Here is a 23098-nt window from a genome sequence, read left to right on the forward strand (position 1 = left end):
CTTTCAATGCCTATTTTACCTTCTGATTCTATTACATCTGGGCAGTTCTCTTTGATGATTTCCTATAAAATAGTGTCTAGCGTCTTTTTTCATCATAATTTTCAGGAAGTCCAATAATCCTCACATTATCTCTTCTAGATCTATTTTCCAGGTCTGTTGTTTTTCCAAGTAGGTATTTAACATTTTTTCTATTTTTTTGGTTTTGCTTAACTGATTCTTGATGTTTCAATGAATCATTCATTTCTATTTGTTCAGTTCTAATTTTTAATGAGTTATTTCCTTTTTCTAATTCACAAATCCTACTTTCCTGGGAATTCTTTATCTTTTCCAATTCACAAATTTTATTTTCTTGGGAGTTATTCATCTTTTTCAGTTCACTAATTCTGTTTCCCTGGTTGTTCTTTACCTTTTCCCTCTCACATTTCAGGAAATTGTTTTCTTTTTCCACTTTATCAAATCTTTCTTTTAATGAGTTATATGCCTTTTCCATATTCTCTTGCAGAGCTTCTATTTCCTTTTTCCATTTTTTTTCTGGTTCTCTTTTAAGATCTTTTCTAATTTCTTCTAGGAGAGCTTTGTGTAATGGAGACCAGATTATATCCCCCTTTGGGCTTTTGTCTGGAGATTGACTGCTATTAGTCTCCTCAGGGTTGGAAATCTGCTTTCTTTCTATATGGAAGCTATCTATAGTTAGAGTTTGCTTGACATTTTTACACATTTTTTTTAAACCCTTAGGTTCTGCCTTCAGGGCAAGGAGGTTCTCAGCTTCCTGTACAGACAGGGATAGATGGACAATAGCTGTCCTGTAAAGGGGCTGCAAAGAATGGCCATGCTGCTGCGGAAGTGTGACTGCCCTGGGCAGAGCCCCACTATGTAGGAAGTGCAATTGCCCTGGGCAGAGCCCTGTTACCCTGGGAGGAGTGACTGAGCAGCTGAAGTGTCACTGTCCTGGGCAGAGCCCCATGCTGTGGACTGTGGCTGTGCATCTATGCTATGGTTGTGCTGAGTCACTCTTGGTGCTGGGTGGGTGTGGCCAGGTCCTGTTAAATTCTGGGGTTTGGGAATACACTCTATCTTTGGCGTTTGTGTAACTTCTTTGCTGATCTACTGCTTTGCAACCAAAGCAGAGCAGACAACCTGTGGTATAGTCCTCCCTGCAAATTTTCTACTTGTGGAGACTGCACCCTGTCCCCGGTCTGCTCAGTGTGCTAGCCTCCTCTCTCCTGATCAACACAAACCTTTTCTGGTGATCTTTCGAGTTATCTTCAGGTTGTAATTTGCTGTACTCCCGATATTACTGGGTTTTACCAGTCAAGCACTATTTCTGAACCTGAATTAGATAATTGATAAGTGAGGGTAGAAGGGAGTTCAGAATGAAGCATGTATCCTCTCTGCCATCTTGACTCCACCCTTGGATAAGTGATTCTTACTTATGATCCTAGCTCTTCTGCCCTCCAGAACATCATATTCCAAGCTCTTTAAGGTAGGATCTGCTCAATCCTACATTGTCCTGCCTACGGTTCCATGATATTTGAATTGTTTCTTTGTGGCTGCTTGCAGGATATTCTCCTTGAAAATATGGCTGTGGCTATAATATTCTTGGAAATTTCAATTTTTAAATCTCTCTCAGGACATGATTGGTAGAAACTTTCAATGACTATTTTACCTTGTGATTTTAAAACATAAGGAAAGTTTGCCTTAACAATTTCTTGAAATATAATTTGATTTCATTTTTTAAATAATGGGTTTCAAATAGTCCAATACTTTTAAAATTATCTCTCTTTGATCTATTTTCTAGTTCAGTTGTTTTTCCAGTGAAATAATTCACATTTTCTTCTATTTGTCATTCTTTTGATTTTGTTTTATTGTTTGATGCCTCATGGAGTTGTTAGTGTCTACTTGCTCAATTTTAAATTTTATGAAGCTATATTTTTTAGTGAGCTTTTAAGCCTTTTTTTTATATTTGGCAAATTTTACTTTTTAAGGATTGTTTTTCCAGTGAATTTTTGTACCTCCTTTTGCAATTCTTGTGCTAAATTTACCATATTCCTGTCTCTTTATTCCATAGTTATCTGGCATCACTCTCATTTTTTTCTTTCTTTTTTTGAGAGGCAATTGAGGTTAAGTGACTTTCCCAGGGTCACACTGGTAGTAAGTATTGAGTGTCTGAAGTCAAATTTGAATTCAGTCCTCCTGACTCCAGGGTTGGTGCTCTATCCATTGCACCAGCTAGCTGCTCCATCACTCTCATTTCTTTTTCCAGTTTTTCCTCTACCTCTCTTATTTGATTTCTAAAATCCATTTTGAATGCTTCCAAAAATTTTTTGGGGGGGCTCAAAGAAATACATATTTTTGTGTAGCTATTTTGACACTGTTTTCTAGGAATCTTCCCTGGCCAAAAAAAAATATTATAGTAATATTCTATATTCAGGTTCTTTTGGGGGAGTTGGTTTTTCATTTTTCCTGTATATTTCTCAATTTCCAACTTTATGTTAAAGTTTTGTTCTGCTCCTGGGATAAAAGAGACACTGTCCCAAGCTTCGGGGGTTTTTGTTTTTGTTTTCAGAATAGTTTGGGACGGGGGTGGGGGGTGGAGGGGAGACTGTGAGCAAGGGGATAATGATCTAAGGAGGAGTGTAGTCACTGTTCTCTTGGCCTGTGGTATGATCTATGAGTTGCCTCAAGTATTCATTTTTACACTGGAACTGTGACCAATTCCCCTCTACTACTCCCTCTTATTGTGAGCTCTAGTTTACTAGTGTTCCTTCTTTCCCTGGTACTATGACTCAGGCTTGCATCTTGGATCCCCATATGGGCAATGCAACAGATTCTTTCATCTAATGCTAGACTTCTATGATCACCTATATGCAAATGTTCATTTTAGGGTACTATGCTACAATGTAATAGATTCAAACGTATCAGGACATCATTACAGTGGAGCAGCAAGTTATATATGTATTTCTACTATAACAAATTGCCTTTTGCCCATTGCTTGACTAAATAAGTCTGTCCTTTTAATATTTCTTCATAGGATCTGTGTTTCTTTTCCCAACTGCTATCAAGTTCATGACATGTTTATAGAAAGTTATATTCTAAACCATATTAGAAAGATGTTACATAATCTTTCTTATTATTAAAAATTCCTAGTTTTAAAGTTTCTAAAACTTCCTTCAGTAATCTATTTCAGATCTTACAGCACAGAGTTTTTCTTATTAGTTCTAAAATAAATACCTCCTAAGCAATTTAAATTCACATTCTTTTTCCTATTCTGAGTGGATAGGCAAAATAGCTGTTTCCTCCCCATCATCCAAATGAGGTTGATCGTGTCAAATCCAAAGAAAGAGAGCAAAGGCAATGTGAGAGAAGAAATTTGACAAGAGACATTGCTTAGTTCTAATATACAGTAATAATCTCATGGCAGAAGTGGCAGATTTTAGACTCCAGAAAACAGAAAGATTTCAGTACAAATGTGGCACTTGAAACCCATTCTAGGAATAGGAATGAGCAGAGATGTTCAATTTGGCTAAAGTATCTTGCATGTGAAAGGGAATGAAAGGTTGGGCACAAAATATAGAGTATACACCATGATTAAGATTTTTAAACTACACTTTGCTAGGCAATTGGAGATTTATGAAAGAATTTTGAGTTTAGGATTTGGAATCTAAGTTTGAATCTTGCTTCAGACATTACTTAGAGGATTAATCCTAGGAAAGTCACTTATATTCTGTGTGCTTCAATTTCTTTATTTGTAAAACAGGGATAGTAATAGCATTAACTTCATAGTTCAATTATGAGTATCAAATAAGGCAATATATGTAAATCACTTCCCAAACATTAAAGTGCGATATAAATTCTAGTTATCATCATCATTATCATTATCATCATTAACATTCTGTGAGTCTCACAACTATAAATTAGCCTCAAATAGGCAGTTAAGTGGTACTGTAGATAGAACACTGGACCTGAATTCCGAATTCAGGAAGTTTTGAAATCAAATCTGATCTTAGGCACTTATCAGCTGGGTGACCCTATGCAAATCACTTGACATTTGATTTTTCCAAATCTGTCAACTTTAAAACATGAATCATAATAGTATATGCTTCATATGTTTTTGGAAGATCATATGAAATAATATTTGTAAAGTGTCCAGCAAAGACCAGGTGCTTAATTAATATGAAATCGTTTCCATCCTTGATATGAGTTACCATGCTCCAGTAGGCTGGATACATCACCTACAGACTTGACCAAGTCAGATATTTCTGTCTTATTACAATTTTCACATGTGCCCTTTCTCCAGAATCTTGCTGAAATAAGCAAAGTATGTCAATTCTGTCTAATCAGGTACTGAAGGAGAAGTAGAAGAAATCGCTGTTCTCCATGAATAGAAACTTCAACTCTACCAATTACAACTATTTCAATCTTCCCTAAACTTGCAAAAAGAACTGACATTGACTCTGCCTATCCAGAGAATAAAGAAGAAACTGGGACAAGAAGCTAGGATGCAGGATTCTGTGGGGGAAAAAAAGATGAATGGAATACAATTATGGCCAGTGTTGTCAAAGCCAGAATATTCTTGGGACAGGGATTGAGATGAAAGGAAAGTCCCCACAAATCCTTATGGTAAACAATATCAAAAGAGGGAGAGAGGATATTCTGAAATTTAGTAATATAAATATTAAAAAAATACTGAAACAGAGATCTCAGAAAGAAAAACTTTTAGTTAGGAAACATGGAGCATAAATAGAGCATGATAAGTCAATAGAGAATTCAACAAAAGTAGAATAGACAATGAGTTATAAGATATTTAAAATACTAAAAGCATCTCTAAATATTGCAATAAAAAATAAGTTGAAGTAGAACATGATGAAACACAGAAGCCCAAGGATTCTTAAGTGAGCATAAAACTGCATCAAAGATGCTCTAAGAGAGTAATGAGAAACTTACAAGAAAAAAATTATTTGAAATCATCAACAACAGAATTTATAGTCTCTATGACTTAAAAATTAGCTGAATAGAAAATCTTGAATTTCCAATGATGAGTCTCTTCAAAGAAGCTAAAGAGAACAAAAAATTCAGAACAGAAATATACAGAATTAAAACAAAATCTGATAGAAGAAAAGCAAAAGGTAATAACATTAAATTAGCACAATATCTTTGTATAAGCAAAGTGCATTGATCTTTAAGTATGATATAGGAAGACTATTTATGGATCTTAGGCCTTCCAGCAGAATAAATATAAATGACAAATTAAAATCTTGAGCATAATAATGTAGAAGAAAAAAAACTGTTCAGAACTTCTGCAAAAGAAAGTATCCACTGAAAGAAGTTGCCTTTATGGGGAAAAACAAATCACGCTTCAGATCTCAAGAAAAATAAAGGTTAAATTGAACAATTTTATGATAAACAAATTCTATAGGTGATGAGAAATATATTTAGTAGTACACAAGTATTTCAGAAACATAAAATCTTTAAGTCAGGTAGTATATATTAAGCATCTATTATGTGTCAGGCACTGTACTAAGTGTCTACTTCAAAATATAAAGGAAAGGAAATTCAAGTAACACAAGACTATTCGGTGACCACCACAAACTGTAGAAGGGAATGGAATAAAAACATATTGCAAAGGCCAAAAGAGCTCAAGATGCATACCAAAATGCCATAACTTGCACATCTGAGTCTAAACTTTAGTGAAATAGATGAACACAGTGGGATTGGATTTCTGTATCGTGTGACCAGCAAGATGGAGTGCGAGACATTTTGCTCTAATTCTCTCAGCCACTTAAAATTATTTGCAAGAGGTAAAGCAATTGCAACTGGCCTCACAGATTAAGATATTAAATACTCTAAAGGTGATGATTCAATGAATTAATACTAATTTCTAACACATTCACTTAATTCTTGCTTTCCTAGTTATCCCCATTTACTGGCAGGGCTGCTCAAAGGAACTCATGTTCATATACATTGGGCTGAGTAATATTGCTCATGGGGTAAATAGTTTGTAGATTACATCTTTTAAAAGAATATGCATAAGGTTTGTAGTATAGTAACCTCATTTAGTGATGCACAATTTTGTTTTGTTTCTTATGATGGAAGAAAAGATAATAGCTAAAGAAAACTAATGTAGAGGGTCACAGTCAGTGGGGAAACTCTGGGTAAGGTATAAGATTCTTCAGCCCAGAGGGAACCTACTAACAATGTCTGGTTCAGCTCCCCATCTCCCCTAAGGGCTCTTGGTCTTCATAAGAAGTCAGGGGGTGGTGACAACCTTTGTTGAGATTGAAGCAAAGTGATACCAGGTGAAAGAGTGATACCAAGTAGCATTCTACATACAATAGCAAGTTGTTTATGTGGTCCTACATGCACAATGTTGTTTTTCTTACATTATTTAAAGGGGAAAGCCCTTGAAATAAATGGACTCCATTTTCCCACCATCCTTAGGAGTCCTAGGCGTCATCACTTTCTCCACTAGGAAGAAGGTATATGTTAATCACCCTAGTGTGGGGGCTCTAGAAAGCAATGATACTTTTTCTCTCCCCAACTTGAAGAAAGCAGGACACAACAGGCTAAGCCTTGAAAAATTTCCAAAGACAATTCTAATGCATGAAATAATATATAATGAAGCATCTCAAACATTCTTAGATTGTTTGTTAAAAAAAGAAAAAATTAATTTTTTTTTGCAAAAATCATAATCTGAAGAGATGCAAAGGATTCATCTTCTTTTCCTGGTTGGGATGTCTTTTTGAATAGAACTGGCATTTTCCATGTTGTGCCCTTTGCAATAGTACTAGTAGGCTGACATTCTATTTTTCCATAAGCAGTTGTCACAGAGTCATTAGTTGCTAATGAAAGTATAGATGCCAGGTCATTATTGAGAATGGTGTTTCCACTGAATCATTGCTACAGTGTGTAGCAGGAATTTCATTTCATTTTTAAATCACTTTTTGGGGCAGAAATTCCTTAAATGTTTTCAGTATTTCTTGGTCAGGAGTTACAAGGGGTACTCGAGAAGTATCAGAATTAATAACTAGTTCTTTACAGTTCCATTTTTTATTATTTTATCTTTGGGGAAGGTCTAATGTTTCATTGTGTAAAATGTATACATAATAAAACTACTGCTTTATCTTCATTCCTTTGTCTTTTAGCTTATAATCTATATTCCTCCAAAATGATTATCATCACAACCAATATGTTTCATCAAAATTAAAAGTGTTCAATGAATGTCAGGTCTCATTACTGAGCACCAATTCTCTTCACCATGATGATTATTCAGCCTAGTAGTCAGAGAGACAGAATACAGTGACAGTTTCACAATATCACTTCAGAAACAAGAAAATGTGCAATGGCACTTTGTCACACAACAATATGACATCATTTGAATAAGTTTGTCTGTTCTTTATAAATTTCTGCTAGAAAGTATTGTAGTCAAATCTAGCCTTTTAAAAAAGATTTGGAGGATGAAAGGAAAAATCATTAAATAGATGCTTGTCATATAAAAGCAGGTAACCTTAACTTGACTTAATGCTCAGAACTTTAATTTGATAAAAAGGAAATGATAAACGCATAAACATATCATAGACCCTCCTTAGGTTTCCATATGATTGCAACTTCTCACTGCTTCTTAGCTTCTGGATACTGTTTTGTTCCCTTTTTGTCTCTGTCTCTGCCTCTCTCTCTCTCTCTCTCTCTCTCTCTCTCTCTCTCTTTCATACACACACACACACACACACACACACACACACACACATATATATATATATATTCATTATTTATTTAAATCCATAGTAATCAGCCTACAACCCATCGAATCAGTATGCCACTTAAGATTCAATAACATAATTTTAATGCAAACAGGAATTTAACCAAAAGATAATAATGGGTTAAATAATACATGTATCAGGAAGCAAAGATTTTTACTAGACACACCAAATAATTACCAACTGGTTTGACTTGATCATTTCCCTCTTTTATCAGAGTACTAAAATTCTGTTTGTAAAAATTTACATTAATTGAGTGTAGTAATCTCCAAAATTGTTCTGTTGAATTTGATGATGTTCTAATCTGCCTGGAATTAAAATTCTACCTGAGAGAACAAAGTAAGAAAACAATATTTTTCATTGAGCTTTTCCCCCGTTAGTTTAAATATCATCTTCATGCTGCAACTAATTTTTTATAATGGATTTGAGAAAATTGAATTATTAATAAAGTTATGTTTTTGGGAGGAGATAGCAAGTTGTAGTATGTTTCTTCATGATAACCTACCTTGAATTTTTGTCTTGTGGTTACGTATAATATTTTGTCATCTCAAATGTGGCACTAATCATATTGAATTATATTGTGATAGTGTGCATTTAAGGTAATTTTAATGTGAATGTAAGTTAATAATAAATTTTATCTTGCATATTTCAAGTAACCTTCAAATATTATTAATATTCAATAATAAAACTAGTTGATATCACTCTTGTTTTTATTCTTATATATTTTAATTTAGAAGACTTTTCTATAGGTCAATGTTATTTGATTAAGTCATGGGAGAATTATGCTGTAATACTGGTGGATACAGAATGATTCTTTTGGACACCAAGACTAATAATTTTTAACAATATCTAAAAACATTGTAGGAAAAACTTGAATCATGCTGGCACCAGGGACAGACAGGCATGAAAGATTAATGTAATCTCGCATATAATGATGCACATTCTTACACAAAAAATCCATCTGCAAGTGTCATGTCAGTCAGCAGAAATCTTTGATGAGTGGATACAGCTGGGCTGTCTCTTCTGGCAAAGCTGCCCTGGAAAATGCTAAATGTGGTTATGATGTTTTGTGCCATCTGCAGTATGCCAGTTTATCGTGTCTTTGCTGGCATTTACAATACTACACAGGGCATCAACAACCATAGGAACAGCAATGTAGAGTGACAGATTCATTTCCTCTAGAGACTACAGACACTGGTGTACACTTGCACCACCTTCATCACTCTCCTCTTCTTTCCTCCTCCTCCTTTTCTTCCTTCTCCTTCTTGCATTAGAGCCTATTGTTCCTGGGTTTTGACTTTATTTTCCAATTCTTTATACAACTTTTCTTCATAGTATATCAGTTCCATATTTTTGTTTAATATGTTAATCTTATAAATGAAAAATTCAGCTAATTTATCAATATAAGAATCATATAATTTAATATTGTCTGTGAGATAGTAACTAAACATGCCTTATTTTTCAAAATGCTACTGGTGCTAATTTTCTTACAGATAAGGTAAATGCTTCTTAATTTAGGACTACTAAATAGGCTAACAGCAAGGCAAATTAGAATGTTGCTAATTGTGGAATAACTCCAAATGATTTCTTCAGTTGAATAAATATGAGATAGTATTTTTCATAAATCTTTAAAAGTCAGGGAAATACCAGACAGTCTTTTCCCATGATTAAAATGTATTCAAGAATAAATTTTGTTACATTGTTTTACCATATGTTTATCATAACATTGTGCCAGACCAAGTTAAATGGTGTTAAATACATTAATTTTAATTTTTAAAATATTTTCATGTGTTTTTTTAAAATAGTAACAGAATATGAAGGACATGCTCTATCACTGCTAAAGGAATGTGAACTTCAAGAATTTGATGGGTAGGTCATGTGTTTTTACATATAATAATTATTTTTAAATGTAGAATATTTTGGAACTTCTATGTCTGAATACTTAAAACAAGAATCATGCTTAATTATAGAATGATTATTGAACCATATATTCTTGCCCAAGAAAGAGTCAATGAAATAATGGAAAAAGACCAAGCCTCAAATCAGAGAGACATTGCTTCAAGTTTCACATGGGACATATACTGATTATGTGACTATGGGCAAGTCTCTTAATTAACCTGTCATTTCCCCCTGCTAATGATCTAATATTATAAATTATACTATAATTTATATAAGAAGAGTTTCCTGAATAGAATGCCCCTATTTCAATGAAATCATAAGACATATTTAAGCATTCTCACTAATAAAAATCCGGTGCTGTTGGTGAGGGGATTTAGCATTTAGAAGTGGAAAAAAATGTTTTTTCTCATGATATTACAGTGGTCATGTGAACTATAAGGCTATTTATTTTGCCAATGGATTTCCAAGGTATAATGGAGGGAGTTTGTGAATTACTTCTCATAAATTTATTAGTCTATCAAGAAACTTATTCTAAGCTTCTACGCAATGGCTGGTACTGTGCTAAGTAAGCACTGAGGATGCAAAGAAAGGCAAAAGATGGCTGTTTTCCAGGAGTTCAACCTTTCAAAATTTTAAAATAGATACTTTTATGTATAGGGAAAAACAGATTCATACAGCTAAAAATAACATAACCACTCTCTTGACTTTCATAACATTTTATTGTGGTTATCATATTTGACCTTGAGTAAATCTGTGAAAGTGTCATAGAACAGGTGGCTTCTGAATTATATCTTGAAGAATGGCTAATATTTTGACAGGAGAGGGGATGGTGAGGTAGGAGTATGATTTGGATAGGGGAAAGCCATTTTGGATGGAAAGAACAATGTGACAAAGGCATTAGGGCTTCCTCATGCATGTAATCCAATTGCCTTCTCTCCCCCCCCACCAAGTGGGAGAACATATAATTGCATGTTTATAACTATTCCCATATAGGCAACATAATATTATGTGGATGAAATGCTGTTCAAGAGATTGAAAATTCAAATATGACTCAAATTTTCCATTGGTTTATGACTATGGGCAAGTTACTTAATCTGTTAGGTCTCTAGTAATTACATTCTCGTAATTCTAGTAATTCCATAATGCTTTGGAGTAAAAGAATGACACAATGGATGGAGTTGGCATCAGGAAAACCAGGATTCTGATCTTGCCTGAGTTGTTTTCTGAGTATGTGACCTTGAGCAAGTCACAATTTCTTTAAACACTTAAAAAGGAGGTATTTATAGCAAGTATCAAATGAGTTGTATTAAAAAGCTTTGTGAATTCAAAAAAAAAAAAAAAAGCAAAGGCAAAGGCCTATAGGCAGAAAAGTGTGCAGTGAATCTACAAAATAGTAGATATAGATAATCCAGTGTAATGGGAGAACTTGGGATATGACAGGAAGTAGTAAGAAATCAATCTGAAAAATTAGGTTGAAAACAAATGATTAAGAACCTTGAATATTATGCTCAAGAGTTTAGTGTTTTTGTTTTTCTGCTCTATCAGCACTAAGAAGGGAGTGGAAAGTTTCTGATCTACAGGGAGATATGATCACAATAGTCCTTATATATTACTCTGGTAGCTAGTTATGTGTTAAAAGGATCAAGATGAGACAACACTATTAGGAAAGCCCAAACCAGAGGAATTGAGGGTGGTGAATTTATTATACATTTGAAAAGAAAAATAAGCTGTACATAACAGAGACTTCCAGTTTCATTTACACTTCTATTTTTTAATTTTATTAAGTATGTGGAAATTAAAATAAAAATTTTTAAATAAACCCCCCTCAAAATAAGTAAGGAGGGGTTACTTACTGAATTATGATGAAATGAAAAAAAAAAGATAAATGTGCAAGTTCTGGAATTAGCATCTCTAGGACTTGGCAAGAAATTAGTTGTTGAGGTGAAAAAAGAAAAAAATCAAAGATAATTGTCTAAAGAGGTTTATCTGTGTACTGAGAAGAATAGTGAAGTCATTAACAGAAACAGGGAAGACAGGATGATGATCTAATTTAGAAAAGAAGATAATGTTCTGCTTTTGGACAGACTGAATAAAAGTGGTTAGCTATTGCCCACAAAACTATTTAAATATTTCCTCTCGAACTGAATTGATTTGCATTGATTTCTGATTTTCATCACCTTGAAGTACCCTGATTTATGTAGTACTTATAATCATTCAAAATCTTAAAAAACATTTTGTTATTTGATAAATAACCCATCAATACTATCTGATAGAACCAATCAATATAATATTACTTTTCTTTTCCTTTTGTTTTGCTCAAACTCTGATGTCACCTTTAATCTGCCTTTCAGTTTTGTCTTGTTTTGTAACAGTAGGAGTAATTAATATAATATAATGTCATTTTTAAACAGTTATATTTTGGATTGAGTTATGTGAGAAAAGTAATGGGATATTATATGTTATTGTGCTTCTAAGGAATTAAAAATAGTTATTATGAATAAGGAAAAATAAAAAAGAAGAATCTTAACAGAGGAAGAGTAAAACCAAAAGTAAATGAATATATGTATATATATATATATATATATATTAAGCATATATGTTGCATTTATGGATAGCACTTTAATTATTTGTTGATGTATGAAATGTCAATGTCAGAAAATAAAGTACTACAAAAACATCATTTATAACAGAACAAGTATTAGAAAAAATAATGGAAAAGAGTATTTGGATAAAACAGCAAATATTTATTTTCAAATAACTTTTATGAGTATAAAGTTAAGTTTTATTTGACCTGAACTTAGTATACTGTTTTTGATGGATTGCATAGAGATAGTTAATATTAATTTAGTGCCAATTTGTTTCTTTAAAATACAGAGTCGTGCATTTTGACTATAGTATCCTATGATATTTTTGCCCTGAATTTTGGCCTTTGTAAATTGATAGACATTTTCATATATTATTTTGTCTTGTAGTCTCTCAGAAACTGTTTCTGTGTAACTAGCAGTCAAAGTAGGAAGAAAATAGAAAATTTCTTTCATATTCCTTTGTCCTTATCAGTGCTACAGAGGGATCTTGGAAAAGCCTAATTATTTGCATGAAATAATTTAATTATAAATTAATATTGATTAAACCTCAACATTCAATTCAAATCAACAAATTTTTAAAAAGCTTCTTCCATATATGAAATACTTCAATGAGTGCTAAGGATACAAAGACAAAAAGGAGAGTCCTTGCTTTCAGGAAGTCTATATTATATGCACATATACACAGATATACCTATATATATGTGAGATATGTATGTATACATAAAACTATTCACATACTTTATATAAAACATATATGCAAAACAAATCAAAGTTATTTTAAATAAATAATGATAGTGAAAGTTAATATTTATATAGAACTTTGTTTTAAAAAGCAATTTACAAATGTAAATTTGAGCCTCATAGCAACCTTAAGAGATACTTACTCTTTTTATCCCATTTTACAAATGAGCAAGGTGAGACAGAACAGAGTTGAGTAACTTTCCCAGGTTACACAGTTGGTAAATATTTGGCCATATTTGAATCCAAGTCTTCCTAACTCTAAATCCATAGCTCTGTAGGGCATCAGGAAAATCTTTCTGTTGATGACTGGGGGCACAGTAGTGTCCTTTGCAATAAAGCTTCTTAAGCTGTGGAGTGTGACCCCATATGGAGTCACATAAGGAATATGTGGGTCCTAAATTATGATTTATTATTAATAAATGTTTGCTTCATATCTCTATTATATATATATATATATATATATATATATATACTTGGAGTTACATAACATTTCTTGGGTAAAAAGGGATCATGAATGAAAAAAAAGTTTAAGAAGTACTGCTCTACAGAACTACAGAAATTTAGAGGAGAGATAAGATTTAAGGAAAATATGATTAATAAATCAATCAGGAAGTATTTATTAAATTTCAGTTATTTGCCAGGCACTATGCTAAATAACGACAAAAAATGAAAAAGCCCTTGCCCTCAAAATCTTGTTATGGCTTTATATGTGTTGACTTTAAGATACCTTCAGGATATCAGAAGACATTTAATAAAACAGGATGGATTCAGGACTAGGATTAAAACTATATATACAGCCTTAGTCATTGGACTAAAAAGGATCCTTGAACCTGTGGGAGTTGATGAACTTTCCAAAAGAGAAGGGATAGAAAGAGAAAGGCCCAGCACTTATCTTGGAAGACACCTAAGGTGCAGTGAACGATTACAGTTGTTGGGGAAAATAAAGGACTCAAGCATAAGAACCAATGAGAACTAAAAGGAAGAGAAGAAGCAGTGGGAAACCAAAAGGAAAAGAACTTAAGAAAAATTAGAGTAAAATCTCAGAATAATATTGAAAAGACAGGAGAAAGGAAGATGATGGGTACAGGTATCAGAATTAGTAGGTGACAATCAAGTGCTAAGTAGATGAAGAAAGTTCTTTAGGAAAGTTAGCCATATGAGCTGATCCTACTCATCAATCTAAAGTATGAAAAGTAATGACTAGCATGGATTGAGCAGCTTGCTTTTATGCCATGGCCAAATAAGTGTTATCGGCACTTAAACTGTACACTGATTTTTCTCCTAGAAAAGAAGTTAAAGTGGTTAAGATACCTCTCTGGGTCATCATGAAGTTTAATTAAATGTTATTTTCAAGCAAAATCAACTGTGAGACAAGTTTTAATTTTACCAAAAAAAAAAAAAAAAGATAAAGGATTGGAAAAGGAATATAGAACCCTTGGCTTGGAAAGTAAAATAATCTAATTCCAAGGCAAAAAGGGGGAGGAAAGATCACTAACCACTTCTTGCTAAGTGCTAGATATGAGATTTTCCACAGAAGACAAACTTGTATTCTTTTAGAAGGAAACAGCTTCTTGTTCTCTAAAAATAATGGGGTGTCTACACTGGAGCTATCAGGTAACAGACCATCCAATAAGAGATAATTAGTTGTTGATGGGAAAGCAGAGTAATATCAATAACTTTTGCTCCAAATGCAAATTTTAAGGGATCTTTAAGTAGTAAAACGCTTTGGGGGAAGGGAGGTAAAATAGGGAGAAGAAAAAAGGGGGTAGTCTGACACCTAATGACTAATTAATTAGAACTCTTCTTATAAAGATTGGGGTCTATTAATGGCCTTAGCTGGACCCTGAGAAATATTGGCATAGCCTAGAAACTCATCTCTAGCATAGATGGTAGACCTTATGGGGAAAAAAAAGCAAAGGTGACATTGTGACATTAGGTTTATTCATGAAAAATTTCTGATTTAACTCAACTTTCCTGAACAAATCTCTAAACTTTAAAATTCTATAGTTATACTGAACAGATTAATATTTACTCAAGACTTTTTGTTTAACAATTCATATCAACATATGAAGCCAGCAGGAAATTAATAATGTGTATATGTGTATGTACCTTTTCCACAAAGCAATGTCAGGTCATTTATATTCTTAGAGGAAGGAGGGTATCAGCAGTTATAAAATTACTAAAGAGCTAACATTTATTTTATACATTACAGGAAGAATCACAATAGCCACCATTTTAACATTTTAACAGTCATAGGTTTTTTTTTCATAATTATAACTTTTTATTGACAGAACCCATGCCTGGGTACTTTTTACAACATTATCCCTTACATTCACTTCTGTTCCGACTTTTCCCCTCTTTCCCTCCACCCCCTTCCCCAGATGGCAAGCAGTTCTATACATGTTAAATATGTCACAGTATATCCTAGATACAATATATGTGTGCAGAAACTAACAGTTCTCTTGTTGCACAGGAAGAATTGGATTCAGAAGGTAAAAAATAACCCGGGAAGAAAACCAAAATCCAAACAATTTACATTCATTTCCCAGTGTTCTTTCTTTGGGTGTAGCTGCTTCTGTCCATCATTGATCAATTGAAACTGAGTTAGATCTTCTTTTTGTCGAAGAAATCCACTTCCATCAGAATACATCCTCATACAGTATCGTTGTTGAGGTATATAATGATCTCCTGGTTCTGCTCATTTTACTTAGCATCAGTTCATGTAAGTCTCTCCAAGCCTCTCTGTATTCATCTTGCTGGTCATTTTACAGAACAATAATATTCCATAACATTCATATACCACAATTTACCCAATCATTCTCCAATTGATGGGTATCCATTCATTTTCCAGTTTCTAGCCACTACAAACAGGGCTGACACAAACATTTTGGCACATACAGGTCCCTTTCCCTTCTTTAGTATCTTTATGGGGTATAAACCCAGTAGTAGTACTGCTGGATCAAAGGGTATGCACAATTTGATAACTTTTTGAGCATAGTTCCAAATTGTTTTCCAGAATGGCTGGATATATTCACAATTCCGCCAACAATGTAACAGTCATAGTTTATCTGGGTTGGCCATACTATATTTTACCTTAGAGCAGGGGTGGAGAATGTTTTATTCTGCCAAGGATCATTTGTACATTATAACATTTGCAGGCCAATAAAAAATTTATCAACTTATAGAACTTAAGTGGTGAGAGATTGTACCTAGCTTTTAGTTCATCATTGCCTGCCTTTGCTTTAGCAAATGAGTTTGCAGGCCTTATACCACCCGTAGGCTGAAAGTTGTACACCCCTGCCTTAGAATTTATGACAGAAGAAGAAGCAAGATGATCATAATTGGTATAAAGATGTGAACAGAATAGATTTCAGAAGCTTCAAAACAATTATATATAAGGTCCAATGGCCTAAAATTCTCTATTGTAGTTACACCAGTAGAAGTTGAAAGATCTCAAGAATAAATTCTGAAGGCACATAGAAGCACTTCCAATGAGGAAGAAAAAAAAGTTTTCATGGAAGTGTTTAGAGACATATGGCTACACAAGTTTCATGAGCAACTGGGTGGCATTGTGGACAGAACATCTTACTTAGAAACATGAAGTCTTCCATTTGAATCCTGCCTCAGATAATAGCTGTCTGCTAAAATTATTTAATGTCTTTAAGCTTCAGTTTTCAAGATCAAATATAATAATATGTGTAAAATACTTTGCAAACCTTAAAGTGCTATGTAAACATTCATTAATCACCACAGGAAACCATTTGATGAGTTTGAATTTGTTAACAGCAGCTTTTTCTTTTCTTTTATTTTCAAAATATATGCAAAGATAGTTTTCAACATTCACATTACAAAACCTTGTGTTCCATTTTTTCTCTTTCCCTTCAATTAATCCTTTCCCCTAGACAGCAAGTAATCCAATTTATGTCAAACATGTAGTTATTCTATATATATTTCCTTGATTATCATGATGCACAAGAAAAATCAAATCAAAAGGAAAAAAAAATGAGAAAGAAAACAAAAAGCAAGAAAAAAAACCAACAAAAAAGGTGAAAATATTATGCTGTGATCCACATTCAGTCCCTACAGTCCTCTTTCTGGATGCTGATAGCTCTCTGCATCACAGCTCTATTGGAATTGGCCTGAATCACCTCATTTTGTTTTCATCTTTTAATTATTGATTTAATATTGCCTCCCAGTTACATTCAAAATAATTATTTATATTTGTTTTTAACATTTTCGAGCTCTAAGATATCTCCATTATTGCCACCCATAATTAAGAAATCATATGTGAAATTATGTAAAACATTTCCATAAAAGTCAAGTTATGAAAGTAAATCTCTCACCCAAAGGAAAATAAAAGCCCTCAAGAAAAATTATGTTAAAAATAAAAAGAGAGATAGAGAAATAGATAATGCTTCAATCTGTATTCAGACACCATCAGTTCCTTCTCTGGGTATGGATAGTATTTTTCATCATAAAGTCCTTCAGAGTAGTTGTGGATGATTATACTATTGAGGATAACAAAGTCATTTATAGCTGGTCATCCCAGGCAATTACTATTACTTTGTACACTGTATATTTCACTTTATTCATGTAGGACTTTCCAGATTTCTTTTCCCCAGAGAGCATCCTGCTCAATATTTCCCAAAGAACAATAACATTCCATTGGAGAAACTTGCTTTGATTTTTTTTTACAATTGCTATTGCTAATTTTATTTCCACACCATTTATTTCTTTCCTTTCACCCTGACCCTCTTTAAAAATATTTTGCTACTGACCACTTCCTCCCCTGATATGCACTGTCTTTTATCACATTCCCATATTCCATTTCCTTCTTATTTTTTGCAAGGTAAAGATAGATTTCTATATCCCTATTGAGTATGTATGCTATTTCCTACTTAAGTCAATTTTGATGAGAACAAGGTTCACCCCCTCTTCTTTTCCCCCACTTCCTTTCAATTGTAAATGATTTTTCTTTTTTTATGGCAGATAATTTATACCATTCCACTTCTTCCTTTATCTTTCAACCAGTACACTCATTTCTCATCCATTAATTTCATCATTTTTTTAAAAAAATATATTATCTCTTCATATTCAACTCACACCTGTGCCTGCTGTCTATATATACTCCTTTTAACTGACATAATATTGTGAATATCCTAAAAAGTAACAAGTATCGTCCTCCCATGTATGTAAACAGATAAATTTTAATAAATCCCTTATGATATCATTTTCCTGATTACCTCCTTATGCTTCTCCAGAGCCCTATATTTGAAAACCAAATTTTCCATTCAGCTCTGGTCTTTTCATCACAAATGTTTGAAAATCCCCTGTTTCACTGAATGGCCACCTTTTCCTCTGATGGATTATACTCAGTTTTGCTGAGTAGGTAATTCTTGGTTGCAATCCTAGCTCAATTGCTTTCTGAAATATCATGTTCTTAGCCTTCTAGTCCTTTAATGTAGAAGCTGCTAAATCTTGTGTTATCCTCACTGCACTTTCACTATATTTGAATTGTTTCCTTCTGAATGCTTGCAATATTTTCTCCTTGTCTTGGGAATTTTAATATTTAGCTATAATATTCCTGGGTGTTTTTGTTTTGGAATCTCCTTCAAAAGATGATTGGTGAATCTTTCAATTTGTATTTTACCCTTTGCTTCAAGAATATCAGAACTGTCTTGCTTGATAATTCCTTGAATTTGTGATCCTTTTGTGATCATGACTTTCAGATAGACCAATAATTTTAAAATTATCTCTCCTGGATCTATTTTCCAGGTCAGTTGTTTTTCCAATGAGATATTTCACATTTTTTTCCTATTTTTTCATTTTTTTGGTTTTGCTTTATTGTATGTTTTTTCTTTGTTTGTTTGTATAGATTATTTTAACCCACATTGTTTTATGAGTTATGTTAGGAAGGAAAATCAGAGTAAAAAGAAAAAAGCATAAGAAAGATAAAAACAGAGAAAAAAAGTGAACATAGTATGTGTTGATTTACATTGTCTCTTTAGTTCATTTTTCTGCATGCAGATGAATTTTCCGTCCAAAGTCTATTGAGATTGCTTTGAATCCTGAAATACTGAGAAGAACCAAGTCTTTCATAGTTGAGCAGCACACATTCTTGCTGTTGTTGTGTACAATGTATTCCTAGTTCTGCTTGTTTTGTTCAGCATCAGTTCATATAAATCTTTCCAGGCCTTTCTAAAATAACCTTGTACATCATTTTTATAGAACAATAATATTCCATAACCTTCATATACCACAACTTATTTAGCCATTCCCCAATTAATGAGTATCTACTCATTTTCCATTTTTTGTACTATCACAAAAAGAGCTGCTACAAACATTTTGGTACATGTGGGTCATTTCCCCTCTTTTATGATTTCCTTGGGATACAATCCTGGTAATGGCACTGCTGGGTCAAAAGGTATCAGAGTTTTATAGCCCTTTGGGCATATTTCCAGATTGTTCTTCATAATGGTTGGATCATTTCACAACTCTACCAACAATGCATTAGTGTCGCAGTTTTCTCACATCCCTTCCAACACTTATCATTATTTTTTCCTGTAATTTTAGCCAATATGAGAGGTATGGATGGTATGTCAGAGTTGTTTTAATTTACATTTCTCTAATCAGTATTGATTTGGAACATTTTTTCTTATGAATATGGATGGATTTAATGTTATCATTTGAAAATTATCTATTCATATCATTTGACCATTTACTGATTGGGGAATGTATTGTCTTAAATTGGACACAGTTTTTTATATATTTTAGAAATGAGACCTTTATCAGAAACACTAGATGTAAAGATTTTTTTCCAGCTTTGTACTTCCCTTATAATCTTGTTTCTATTGGTTTTGTTTATGCAAAACCTTCTTAGTTTAATGTAATCAAAGTTGTCCATTTTACCTTTCATAATGTTCTTTAATTTTTCTTTGATCCTAAATTCCTCTCTTCCCCAAAGGTCTGATAAATACATTTATCTCTTGTTCTCCTAATTTGTTTATGGTATCATCCTTTATGCCCAAATCATATATCCAATTTAACCTGATTTTAGTGTTGGGGTGTAAGACGTAAGCATATGCCAAGTATCTGAATATTATTTTCCAGTTTTCCCAGCAATTTTTATCAAATACTGAGTTCTTATTCTAGAAGCTGGAGTTTGGAGATTTATCAAATGTTAGATTGCCATAGAACTTGATTATTGCGTCATGTGTATCTAATCTATTCCACTGATCCACCACATTATTTCTTAGCCAATACCAAATGGTTTTAATGAGTGCTGATTTATAATACAATTTTAGATTTGGTACTGCTAAGCCATCATCCTTGTATTTTTTTCATTAATTCCCTCGATATTCTTGAACTTTTGTTCTTTTAGATGAATATTGTTATTATTTTTCTAGTTCTATACAATAATGTTTTTCCAGTTTTATTGATATGGTATTGAAAAAGTAGACCAATTTAGGCAGAATTGTCATTTTTCTTATATTAGCTTGCGCTAGCCATGAAAAATAGATATTTTTCTAATTATTTAAATCTGACTTTTTGTGTGAGAAGTGTTTTGTAATTATATTCATATAGTTCTTGGGTTTGTCTTGTCAGGTAGACTCCCAAGTGTTTTATTTTACCTACCATAATTTTAAATGGAATTTCTTTTTCTATCCCTTGATAATGGGCTTTGTCAGTAATATATAGAAATGTTGATGATTTCTGTAGGTTTATTTTATATCCTGCAACTTTGTTAATGCTCTGAGTTGTTTCTAATGAATTTTTGGATGATTTTCCAAGATTCTCTGAGTATATCATCAGATTATCTACAATGAGTGATGGTTTTATTTCCTATATGCCTATTCTAATTCCTTTAATTTATTTTTCTTTTCTTATTGCTAAAGCCAACATTTCTAGTACAATGTTGAATAATAGTGGTGATAATGGACATCTCATTTCCATCCCTGATCTTATTGGAAATGCATCCAGATCCCCTCTATTACAAAAAATGCTTGCTGTAGGTTTTTTAGAGTTACACTGCTTATTATTTTAAGAAAAGCTCCCTTTATCACTATGATCTCTATACTTTTAATAGGAAGGGGTGCTATATTTTGTCAAAAGAGTTTCTGCATTTATTGCGATTATCATATAATTTCTGTTGGTTTTGTTATTGATATGGTCGGTTATAGTAATAGTTTTTCTGACATTGAACCAGTCCTGCATTCCTGGTATACATCTCACTTGATCATAGTATATTATCCTGCTGATAAATTGCTGTGATATCTTTGCTAATATTTTATTTAAAATTTTTGCATCAATATTCATTAGGAATATTGGTCTAAAATTTTCTTTCTCTGTTTTGACTTTTTCTGGTTTAGATATAATTACCATAATTATGACATAGAAGAAATTTGGCAATACTCCTTCTTTAGCTATTTTTTCTAATAGTGTATAGGGTATAGGAATTAATTGTTCTTTAAATGTTTAGTATAATTCACTTGTGAATCTATCTGACCCTGGAGATTTTTTCTTAGGGAGTTCATTAATAACTTGTTCAATTTCTTTTTCTAAGATTGCTATTTAAGTAATTGATTTCCTCTTCTGTTAATCTGGGCAATTTATGTTTTTGTAAGTAGTCATCCATTTCATTTACAGTGTCAGAATTGCTGCCATACAGCTGGGCAAAATAGCTCCTAATTAATGCTTTAATTTATTTTTCATTGGTGGTAAGTTAACCCTTTTCATTTTTGATGCTGATGATTTGGGTTTTTCTTTACTTTTTTTGATCAAATTAACAAAGGTTTATCTGTTTTGTTGGGGTTTTTTTTTCATAAAGCCAACTCTTAGTTTTATTTAATTAGTTTAATAGTTTTCTTAGTTTCTGCTTTATTAATCTCTCCTTTGATTTTCAGAATTTCTAATTTGATATTTAATTGGGGGTTTTTAATTTGTTCTTTTTCTAGCTTTTTAGTTGCATGCCCAATTCATTTATCTCCTCTTTATCTATTTTATTCATGGAGCTATTTAAAAATATAAAATTTCCCTTAAGAACTGCTTTGGCAATATATAAAGAATTGACTCTAATTTATAAGAAATCAATCCATTCTCCAATTGATAAATGGTCAAAGGATATGAACAGATAATTTTCAGATGATGAAATTGAAACTATTACCACTCATATGAAAGAGTGTTCCAAATCACTATTGATCAGAGAAATGCAAATTAAGATAACTTTGAGATACCACTACAACCTGTCAGATTGGCTAAGATGACAGGAAAAAATAATGATGACTGTTGGAGGGGATGCAGAAAAACTGGGACACTGATGCATTGTTGGTGGAGTTGTGAATGAATCCAACCACTCTGGAGAGCAATCTGGAACTATGCCCAAAAACTTATCAAACTGTGCATACCCTTTGATCCAGCAGTGCTACTACTGGGCTTATATCCCAAAGAGATACTAAAAAAGGGAAAGGGACCTGTATGTGCCAAAATGTTTGTGGCAGCCCTGTTTGTAGTGGCTAGAAACTGGAAAATGAATGGATGCCCATCAATTGGAGAATGGCTAGGTAAATTGTGGTATATGAATGTTATGGAATATTATTGTCCTGTAAGAAATGACCAGCAGGATGAATACAGAGAGGATTGGCAAGACTTACATGAACTGATGCTAAGTGAAATGAGCAGAACCAGGAGATCATTATACACTTCAACAATGATACTGTATGAAGATGTATTCTGATGGAAGTGGATTTCTTTGACAAAGAGACCTAACTCAGTTTCAATTGATCAATGATGGACAGAAGCAACTACACCCAAAGAAAGAACACTGGGAAATAAATGTAACCTGTTTGCATTTTTGTTTTTTTTCCTGGGTTATTTCTACTTTCTGAATCCAATTCTCCCTGTGCAACAAGAGAACTGTTCTGTTCTGCACACATATATTGTATCTAGGATATACTGTGACATATTTAACATGTATAGGACTGCTTGCCATCTGGGGAAGGTGGTGGAGGGAGAGAGAGGAAAAATCGGAACAGAAGTGAGTGCAAGCGATAATGTTGTAAAAAATTACCCTAGCATGGGTTCTGTCAATAAAAAAAGTTATTATAATTACAAAAAAAAAGA

General features: G+C 32.9%; 1 protein-coding gene across 4 annotated transcripts in view; it reads left to right on the forward strand.

The window, feature by feature from the left end:
- CERKL (ceramide kinase like) overlaps nt 1–23098 on the forward strand; it is a 243043-nt gene that overhangs the window by 127373 nt on the left and 92572 nt on the right. For all 4 annotated transcript variants that reach the window (XR_004233073.1, XM_003764024.3, XM_031960373.1 and 1 more), the window contains exon 4: nt 9560–9623. Coding sequence is in view for 3 of the 4 variants with exons in the window: in XM_003764024.3 (XP_003764072.2) it covers nt 9560–9623 (64 nt within the window). In the remaining variant the exon portion in view is untranslated. The remainder of the gene's footprint in view (nt 1–9559; nt 9624–23098) is intronic.

This window comes from Sarcophilus harrisii, chromosome 3 (assembly GCF_902635505.1).
Source record: "Sarcophilus harrisii chromosome 3, mSarHar1.11, whole genome shotgun sequence".
Classification (NCBI taxonomy): Eukaryota; Metazoa; Chordata; class Mammalia; order Dasyuromorphia; family Dasyuridae; genus Sarcophilus; species Sarcophilus harrisii.